Genomic DNA, 10,712 nt, shown 5'->3' with positions numbered 1-10,712 from the left:
TGGGGGTCCCGTTTGGGTCTGGGGGCTCTGTCCTGACCCCTGTGACCCCTGTGACCCCCCAGGACCCCCCCAGGACCCCCAAAACCCCCCCAGGACCCCCCAGGACCCCCCCAGGACCCCCCAGGACCCCCCAGGACCCCCCGATGTCCCCTGGGTCCCTCCCCCCAGCTTGGGGGTCCCGTTTGGGTCTGGGGGCTCTGTCCTGACCCCTGTGACCCCCCCCAGGACCCCCCAGGACCCCCCCAGGACCCCCCTGTGACCCCCCAGGACCCCCCAGGACCCCCCGATGTCCCCTGGGTCCCTCCCCCCAGGTTGGGGGTCCCGTTTGGGTCTGGGGGCTCTGTCCTGACCCCCAGGACCCCCCTGACCCTTCATGACCCCCCCAGGACCCCCCAGGACCCCCAGGACCCCCCCAGGACCCCCCAGGACCCCCCGATGTCCCCCGGGGGTCTCCCCCCAGGTTGGGGGTCCCGTTTGGGTCTGGGGGCTCTGCCCTGACCCCTGTGACCCCCCAGGACCCCCCAGGACCCCCCCAGGACCCCCCAGGACCCCCCGATGTCCCCCGGGGGTCTCCCCCCAGGTTGGGGGTCCCGTTTGGGTCTGGGGGCTCTGTCCTGACCCCTGTGACCCCCCAGGACCCCCCAGGACCCCACAGGACCCCCCAGGACCCCCCAGGACCCCCCCAGGACCCCCCGATGTCCCCCGGGGGTCTCCCCCCAGGCTGGGGGTCTCATTTGGGTCTGGGGGCTCTGTCCTGACCCCCCCAGGACCCCCCAGGACCCCCCAGGACCCCCCGATGTCCCCCGGGGGTCTCCCCCCAGGTTGGGGGTCCCGTTTGGGTCTGGGGGCTCGCCGGGTGCTGCTCCGGGGGGCTCTGGGGCTCAGCCTGGCCCTGCTCCTGCTCTGGGCTTCGATTTTCCTCTACGGCTCCTTCTACTGGGCCTACCTGCCCACGGCGGCCGTGCTGAGACCTGTGCACCTGGAGTTCAGGTGAGTGAACATCTGGGGAACATCTGGAACACCTGGGGAACATCTGGGGAACATCTGGGGAACAGCTGGGAACATGTGGGGTACAGCTGGGGGTACCTGGGGAACACCTGGGGAACACCTGGGGAACAGCTGGGGTGAGGGGGGATGGGCTCCTGACCTGCCCACGGCGGCTGTGCTGAGACCTGTGCACCTGGGATTCAGGTGAGAACATCTGGAGAACATCTGGGAACAGCTGGGGAACACCTGGGGTACAGCTGGAACATCTGGGGGTACCTGGGGAACAGCTGGGGTGAGGGGGGATGGGCTCCTGACCTGCCCACGGCGGCTGTGCTGAGACCTGTGCACCTGGGATTCAGGTGAGAACACACCTGGGCTTCAGGTGAGAACATCTGGAACAGCTGGGGAACATCTGGAACAGCTGGAACATGTGGGGAACATCTGGGAACATCTGGGGGTACCTGGGGAACATCTGGGGTGAGGGGGGATGGGCTCTTGACCTGCCCACGGCGGCTGTGCTGAGACCTGTGCACCTGGAGTTCAGGTGAGAACACACCTGGAACAGCTGGGGAACATCTGGGGTACCTGGGGAACATCTGGGGACACCTGGGGTATCTGGGGAACATCTGGGGTTCAGGTGAGAACACCTGGGGTGAGGGGGGATGGGCTCCTGACCTGCCCACGGCGGCTGTGCTGAGACCGGTGCACCTGGGATTCAGGTGAGAACATCTGGGGAACATCTGGGGACAGCTGGAACATCTGGGGTACCTGGGGAACATGTGGGGTTCAGGTGAGAACATCTGGGGTGAGGGGGGATGGGCTCCTGGCCTGCCCACGGCGGCCGTGCTGTGCCTGGTACACCTGGGGTTCAGGTGAGAACAGCTGGAGAACATCTGGAACATCTGGGGAACAGCTGGGAACAGCTGGAACATCTGGGGGTACCTGGGAACACCTGGGGAACATCTGGGGTGAGGGGGGATGGGCTCCTGACCTGCCCACGGCGGCTGTGCTGAGACCTGTGCACCTGGGCTTCAGGTGAGAACACATCTGGGAACATCTGGGCTTCAGGTGAGAACATCTGGGGGGCACCTGGGGGGTACCTGGGCTTCAGGTAATGGGGGGAGGGGACCTGGCCCTCAGGTGAGGGGGGAGGGGCATTGGGTACCTGCCTCAGGTGTGTCCAGATGTGTCCAGGAGGGGAATTTGGGGTGTCCAGATGTGTCCAGGTGTGTCCAGGTGTGTCCAGGTGAACCTGGGTGGGTTTAGGCACCCTCAGGTGTGCCCAGGTGTGTCCAGGTGTGTCCAGCAGGGGTTTTGGGGGTTCAGGTGTGCCCAGGAGCACCTGGGAGGGGTTCAGGTGTGTCCAGGAGGAGAATTTGGGGGTCCAGGTGTGTCCAGGTGTGTCCAGGTGAAGCTGAGGGTGGGTTTAGGCACCCTCAGGTGTGTCCAGGTGTGTCCAGATGTGTCCAGGAGGGGAATTTGGGGTGCCCAGGTGTGTCCCAGATGTGCCCAGCAGGGGAATTTGGGGCTGTTTGGGAACCCCAGGAATTTCTGGGGTGTTTTGGGGTTTTTTGGGGTTTTTTTTTTGGGTTTTTGGGGTTTTTTGGGGTGTTTTGGGTTTTTTTTGGGGGAGGGAAGTTTGAGGGGGTTTTTTGGGGTTTTTTGGGGGGGTTTTGGATTTTTGGGGGTTCTTTTGGGTGCTTTTTTGGGTTTTAGGGAGGTTGGGGGGGTTTGGGGGCGTTTTGGGGTTTTTTTTGGATTTTTGGGGGTCTTTTTTGGGTTTTGGGGGATTTTGGAAGTTTGGGGTTTTTTGGGGTTTTTCGGGATTTTTGGGTTTTTTTGGAGGATTTTGGGGGGGGTTGGAACTTTTGGGGTTTTTGGGGGGTTTTGGGTGTTTTTTGGGGATTTTAGGGAGGATTTTTGGGATTTTTTTGGGGGTTTTTTGGTTTTTTTTTTGGTGTTTTTTGGTGTTTTTTTTTTGTTTTTTTGGGGGGTTTTTTTTGGGTTTTTTTGGGGATTTTAGGGGGGATTTTTGGGGTTTTGGGATTTTTTGGGGGTTTTTTTTTTTGAGGGTTTTTTTGGGGATTTTTTCTGGGTTTTTTGGGGTTTTTTGGGGGTTTTTGGGGGTTTTTTGGTGGTTTTTTTTGGTTTTTTTGGGGTTTTTTTGGGGTTTTTTTGGGTTTTTTTGGGTTTTTTGGTGCTTTTTTGGGGTTTTTTTTGGGTTTTTTGGGTTTTTTTTGGGGGTTTTTTTTGGTTTTTTGGGGTTTATTTGGTGCTTTTTTGGGGGTTTTTGGGGGTTTTTTTGATTTTTTGTGGGTTTTTGGGGTTTTTTTTTGGTTTTTTGGGGTTTTTTGGGGGTTTTTTTTTTTGTTTTTTTGGTTTTTTTTGGTGTTTTTTTTGTTTTTTTTGTTTTTTTTGGGTTTTTTTGGGGTTTTTTGGGTTTCCAACCCCAAATTCCTCTGTCCTGACCCCAATTTTGTCCCCCCAGGTCCGACTGCGAGCGCCCCGGCCCCGAGCTCTGCTCCTTCCCCTCGGCCAACGTCTCCCTGCTGGGGGAGCACCGCGAGAAGGTTCCGGAAACCCCAAATTCCCTGGAAATGACCCCAAAAAATGGGGGAGGAGGGGCAAAAATATCCCAAAAAATTGGGGAATTTTGGGTCAAAATATCCCCAAAATTTGGGGATTTTATCCCAAAAATTTGGGGATTTTATCCCGAAAACTTGGGGATTTGAGGGCAAAAATATAAAAAAAAACTGGGGAATTTTGGGTCAAAATATCCCCAAAATTTGGGGATTTTATCCCAAAAATTTGGGGATTTGGGGGCAAAAATATCCCAAAAATTTGAGGGGGTTGGGGTCAAAATATCCCAAAAATTTGGGGATTTTATCCCAAAAATTTGGGGATTTGGGGGCAAAAATATCCCAAAAATTGGGGGATTTGGGGTCAAAATATCCCCAAAATTTGGGGATTTTATCCCAAAAATTTGGGGATTTGGGGGCAAAAATATCCCAAAAATTTGGGGATTTGGAGTCAAAAATATCCCCAAAATTTGAGGGATTTGGGTCAAAATATCCCAAAAATTTGGGGATTTTATCCCAAAAATTTGGGGAACTGGGGGCAAAAATATCCAAAAAATTTGGAGGATTTGGGGGCAAAAATATCCCAAAAGTTTGGGGAATTTTGAGTCAAAATATCCCAAAAATTTGGAGGATTTGGAGTCAAAATATCCCAAAAATTTGGGGGATTCTGGGCAAAAATATCCCAAAAATTTGGGGATCTGGGGGAAAAATATCCAAAAAATGTGGGGATTTTATCCCAAAAATTTGGGGGATTTGGGGGCAAAATATCCCAAAAATTTGGGGATTTTATCCCAAAAATTTGGGGGATGTGGGGCAAAAATATCCCAAAAAATTTGGGGAATTTTGGGGCAAAATATCCCAAAAATTTGGGGATTTTATCCCAAAAATTTGGGGATGTGAGGCAAAAATATCAAAAAAATTTGGAGGATTTGGGGGCAAAAATATCCCAAAAATTTGAGGGATTTGTGTCAAAATATCCCAAAAATTTGGGGATTTTATCCCAAAAATTTGGGGAATTGGGGGCAAAAATATCCAAAAAATTTGGAGGGTTTGGGGGCAAAAATATCCCAAAAATTTGGGGGGGGTTGGGGGCAAAATATCCTAAAAATTTGAGGGGTTTGGGGGCAAAAATATCCCAAAAATTTGGGGATTTGGGGGGGAAAATATCCCAAAAATTTGGGGATTTGGAGTCAAAATATCCCAAAAATTTGGGGATTTTATCCCAAAAATTTGGGGGATTTGGGGGCAAAAATATCCCAAAAATTTGGGGATTTGGAGTCAAAAATATCCCCAAAATTTGAGGGATCTGGGGCAAAAATATCCTAAAAAATTTGTGGGATTCGGGGTCAAAATATCCCAAAAATTTGGGGGATTTGGGGCAAAAATATCCCAAAAATTTGGGGGATTTGGGGTCAAAATATCCCAAAAATTTGGGGATTTGGGGGCAAAAATATCCAAAAAATTTGGAGGATTTGGGGGCAAAAATATCCCAAAAATTTGAGGGATTTGGGGCAAAATATCCCCAAAATTTGGGGATTTTATCCCAAAATTTGGGGATTTTATCCCAAAAAATTGGGGATTTGGGGGCAAAAATATCCCAAAATTTGGGGGGGTTGGGGTCAAAATATCCCAAAAATTTGGGGATTTGGGGGGGAAAATATCCCAAAAATTTGGGGATTTGGGGCCAAAATATCCCCAAAATTTGGGGATTTTATCCCAAAAATTTGGGGATTTGGGGTCAAAATATCCCAAAAATTTGGGGATTTTATCCCAAAAATTTGGGGATTTGAGGCAAAAATATCCAAAAAATTTGGAGGATTTGGGGGCAAAAATATCCCAAAAATTTGAGGGATTTGGGTCAAAATATCCCAAAAATTTGGGGATTTTTTCCCAAAAATTTGGGGATTTGGGGGCAAAAATATCCTAAAAAATTTTGGGATGTGGAGTGAAAATATCCTAAAAAATTTGGGGGGTGTGGGGCAAAAATATCCAAAAAATTTGGAGGATTTGGGGGCAAAATATCCCAAAAATTTGGGGATTTTATCCCAAAAATTTGGGGATTTTATCCCAAAAATTTGGGGATTTGGGGGCAAAAATATCCTAAAAAATTTTGGGATGTGGAGTGAAAATATCCTAAAAAATTTGGGGGATTTGGGATCAAAATATCCCAAAAAATTTGGGGATTTTATCCCAAAAAATTTGGGGATTTTATCCCAAAAATTTGGGGATTTGGGGGCAAAAATATCCCAAAAATTTGGGGGGGTTGGGGTCAAAATATCCTAAAAAATTTGTGGGATTCGGGGTCAAAATATCCCAAAAATTTGGGGATTTGGAGTCAAAAATATCCCCAAAATTTGAAGGATTTGGGGTCAAAATATCCCAAAAATTTGGGGATTTGGGGGCAAAAATATCCTAAAAATTTGAGGGATTCTGGGCAAAAATATCCCAAAAATTTGGGGATCTGGGGGAAAAATATCCAAAAAATGTGGGGATTTTATCCCAAAAATTTGGGGGATTTGGGGCAAAAGTATCCCAAAAATTTGGGTATTTGGGGGGGAAAATATCCCAAAAAATTTGAGGGATCTGGGGCAAAAATATCCCAAAAATTTGGGACATTCAGGGTCAAAATGTCAAAAAAAATTGGGAATTTTTTGGGAATAATTTGGGAATTATTTGGGAATGATTTGGGAATGATTTGGGAATTTCCAGGTGTTGCTGTACGGGCAGCTGTACCGGATCTCTCTGGGAATTTGGGATTTTTTGGGAATTTGGGAATTTGGGATTTATTTGGGAATTTGGGAATTTGGGGATTTTTTGGGAATTCTTTGGGAATTTCCAGGTGCTGCTCTACGGGCAGCTGTACCGGATCTCTCTGGGAATTTGGGAATTTGGGAATTTGGGATTTATTTGGGAATTCTTTGGGAATTCTTTGGGAATTTCCAGGTGTTGCTGTACGGGCAGCTGTACCGGATCTCTCTGGGAATTTGGGAATTTGGGGATTTTTTGGGAATTCTTTGGGAATTTGGGGATTTTTTGGGAATTTGGGATTTATTTGGGAATTCTTTGGGAATTCTTTGGGAATTTCCAGGTGTTGCTCTACGGGCAGCTGTACCGGATCTCTCTGGGAATTTGGGAATTTGGGGATTTTTTGGGAATTCTTTGGGAATTTGGGATTTTTTGGGAATTCTTTGGGAATTTGGGGATTTTTTGGGAATTCTTTGGGAATTTGGGGATTTTTTGGGAATTTGGGAATTCTTTGGGAATTTCCAGGTGTTGCTGTACGGGCAGCTGTACCGGATCTCTCTGGGAATTTGGGAATTTGGGAATGATTTGGGATTTATTTGGGAATTTGGGAATTTGGGATTTTTTGGGAATTCTTTGGGAATTCTTTGGGAATTTCCAGGTGTTGCTCTACGGGCAGCTGTACCGGATCTCTCTGGGAATTTGGGAATTTGGGATTTTTTGGGAATTCTTTGGGAATTTGGGAATTTGGGATTTTTTGGGAATTTGGGAATTTTTTGGGAATTTCCAGGTGTTGCTCTATGGGCAGCTGTACCGGATCTCTCTGGGAATTTGGGAATGATTTGGGAATTCTTTGGGAATTTGGGAATCTGGGGATTTTTTGGGAATTCTTTGGGAATTCTTTGGGAATTTCCAGGTGTTGCTCTACGGGCAGCTGTACCGGATCTCTCTGGGAATTTGGGGATTTTTTGGGAATTCTTTGGGAATGTTCCCGTCCAGGTGTTGCTGTACGGGCAGCTGTACCGGATCTCTCTGGGAATTTGGGAATTCTTTGAGAATTTGGGAATTCTTTGGGAATTTGGGATTTTTTTGGGAATTTGGGATTTATTTGGGATTTATTTGGGAATTCTTTGGGAATTTTCCAGGTGTTGCTGTACGGGCAGCTGTACCGGATCTCTCTGGGAATTTGGGATTTTTTTGGGAATTTGGGGATTTTTTTGGGAATTTGGGAATTCTTTGGGAATTCTTTGGGAATTCTTTGGGAATTTTCCAGGTGTTGCTCTATGGGCAGCTGTACCGGATCTCTCTGGGAATTTGGGATTTATTTGGGAATTCTTTGGGAATTTGGGGATTTTTTGGGGAATTCTTTGGGAATTTGGGATTTATTTGGGAATTCTTTGGGAATTCTTTGGGAATTTGGGAATTTCCAGGTGTTGCTCTACGGGCAGCTGTACCGGATCTCTCTGGGAATTCGGGAATTTGGGAATTTGGGAATAATTTGGGAATTTGGGAATTATTTGGGAATTTGGGAATTTCCAGGTGTTGCTGTACGGGCGGCTGTACCGGATCTCTCTGGGAATTTGGGAATTTGGGATTTATTTGGGAATTTGGGAATTTGGGATTTATTTGGGAATTTGGGAATTTGGGATTTATTTGGGAATTTGGGAATGATTTGGGAATGATTTGGGAATGATTTGGGAATTCTTTGGGAATTTCCAGGTGTTGCTCTACGGGCAGCTGTACCGGATCTCTCTGGGAATTTGGGAATTCGGGATTTTTTGGGAATTCTTTGGGAATTTGGGAATTTATTTGGGATTTATTTGGGAATTTGGGAATTTTTTGGGAATTTGGGAATTCTTTGGGAATTCGGGATTTTTTGGGAATTCTTTGGGAATTTGGGGATTTTTTTGGGAATTCTTTGGGAATTCTTTGGGAATTTCCAGGTGTTGCTGTACGGGCAGCTGTACCGGATCTCTCTGGGAATTTGGGAATTTGGGAATTCTTTGGGAATTTGGGGATTTTTTGGGAATTTGGGAATTCTTTGGGAATTTTCCAGGTGTTGCTGTACGGGCAGCTGTACCGGATCTCTCTGGGAATTTGGGATTTTTTGGGATTTATTTGGGAATTTGGGAATTTGGGAATTTGGGGATTTTTTGGGATTTATTTGGGAATTCTTTGGGAATTTGGGAATTTCCAGGTGTTGCTGTACGGGCAGCTGTACCGGATCTCTCTGGGAATTTGGGAATTTGGGATTTTTTGGGAATTTGGGAATTTGGGAATTTGGGAATTTGGGATTTTTTGGGATTTTTTGGGAATTCTTTGGGAATTTGGGAATATTCCTGTCCAGGTGTTGCTGTACGGGCAGCTGTACCGGATCTCTCTGGGAATTTGGGAATTTGGGATTTTTTGGGAATTCTTTGGGAATTCTTTGGGAATTTGGGAATTTCCAGGTGTTGCTCTACGGGCAGCTGTACCGGATCTCTCTGGGAATTTGGGAATTTGGGAATTTGGGATTTTTTTGGGAATTTAGGATTTTTTGGGAATTCTTTGGGAATTCTTTGGGAATTTCCAGGTGTTGCTGTACGGGCAGCTGTACCGGATCTCTCTGGAGCTGGAGCTGCCGGAGTCTCCGGTGAATCGCGAGCTCGGGATGTTCATGGTGAGGCTGAGGCTCTACGGGAACGGAGGGAAAACCCTGGCAACGGCCTCCAGATCCGTGAGTGATACCGGGAATTGTATCGGGAATATCGGGAATATCGGGAATATCGGGAATATTGGGAATATTGGGAATGGGAATATTGGGAATATTGGGAATATCGGGAATATCGGGAATATCGGGAATATCGGGAATATCGGGAATATCGGGAATATCGGGAATATCGGGATGTTCATGGTGAGGCTGACGTGCTACGGGAACGGAGGGAAAACCCTGGCAACGGCTTCCCGATCCGTGAGTGATACCGGGAATATCGGGAATATCGGGAATTGTATCGGGAATATCGGGAATATCGGGAACATCGGGAATATCGGGAATATCGGGAATATTGGGAATATCGGGAATGTCGGGAATTGTATCGGGAATATCGGGAATATCGGGAATATCGGGAATATCGGGAATATCGGGAATATCGGGAATATTGGGAATATTGGGAATGGGAATATTGGGAATATCGGGAATATCGGGAATTGTATCGGGAATATCGGGAATGTTGGGAATATCGGGAATATCGGGAATATCGGGAATTGTATCGGGAATATCGGGAATGTCGGGAATATCGGGAATATCGGGAATATTGGGAATATTGGGAATTGTATCGGGAATATCGGGAATATCGGGAATATCGGGAATATCGGGAATATCGGGAATTGTATCGGGAATATCGGGAATATTGGGAATATTGGGAATATCGGGAATATCGGGAATATCGGGAATATCGGGAATATTGGGAACATTGGGAATATTGGGAATATTGGGAATATCGGGAATATCGGGAATATTGGGAATATTGGGAATATCGGGAACATTGGGAATATTGGGAATATTGGGAATATTGGGAATATTGGGAATATTGGGAATATTGGGAATATTGGGAATGTTGGGAATGTTGGGAATATCGGGAATATCAGGAATATTGGGAATATCGGGAATGTCGGGAATATCGGGAATGTCGGGAATATCGGGAATTGTATCGGGAATATTGGGAACATTGGGAATATTGGGAATATTGGGAATATTGGGAATATTGGGAATATTGGGAATATCGGGAATATCGGGAATGTCGGGAATATTGGGAATATTGGGAATATCGGGAATATTGGGAATATTGGGAATATCGGGAATGGGAATATTGGGAATATTGGGAATATCAGGAATATCGGGAATATCGGGAATATCAGGAATTGTATCGGGAATATTGGGAATATCGGGAATATCAGGAATTGTATCGGGAATATCGGGAATATCGGTGGGATTTTTGGTGGATCTGGATGGATTTTATTTGGATTTGATTGGATTTGATTGGATTTTGATTGGATTTGATTGGATTTGATCGGATTTGATTGGATTTGATTGGATTTGATTGGATTTGATTGAATTTGATTGGATTTGATTGGATTTGATCGAATTTGATTGGATTTGATTGGATTTTGATTGGATTTGATTGGATTTTGATTGAATTTGATTGGATTTGATTGAATTTGATCGGATTTGATTGGATTTGATTGGATTTGATTGGATTTGATTGGATTTGATTGGATTTGATTGGATTTGATTGGATTTGATTGGATTTGATCGGATTTGATCGGATTTCATTGGATTTTGATTGGATTTGATCGGATTTTGATTGGATTTGATTGGATTTGATTGGATTTGATCGGATTTGATCGGATTTGATCGGATTTGAT

The 10,712-nt window shown here is 46.3% G+C and overlaps 1 protein-coding gene across 1 annotated transcript in view; it reads left to right on the top strand.

Moving 5' to 3' along the window:
• The first annotated feature begins 248 nt into the window (after positions 1 to 248).
• Positions 249 to 10,712, top strand: part of BSCL2 (BSCL2 lipid droplet biogenesis associated, seipin) — a 28,963-nt gene continuing 18,499 nt past the window's right edge. The window contains exons 1-4 of the mRNA XM_058861467.1: positions 249 to 311; positions 822 to 990; positions 3,476 to 3,557; positions 8,881 to 9,024. Coding sequence (XP_058717450.1) covers positions 287 to 311; positions 822 to 990; positions 3,476 to 3,557; positions 8,881 to 9,024 — 420 coding nt within the window. The 5' untranslated portion in view covers positions 249 to 286. The remainder of the gene's footprint in view (positions 312 to 821; positions 991 to 3,475; positions 3,558 to 8,880; positions 9,025 to 10,712) is intronic.

Source organism: Poecile atricapillus, chromosome 37, assembly GCF_030490865.1.
Source record: "Poecile atricapillus isolate bPoeAtr1 chromosome 37, bPoeAtr1.hap1, whole genome shotgun sequence".
In the NCBI taxonomy this organism is placed as follows: domain Eukaryota; kingdom Metazoa; phylum Chordata; class Aves; order Passeriformes; family Paridae; genus Poecile; species Poecile atricapillus.
Note: the sequence above shows the minus strand (reverse complement) of the source record. Positions and strands in the feature narration are given on the sequence as shown.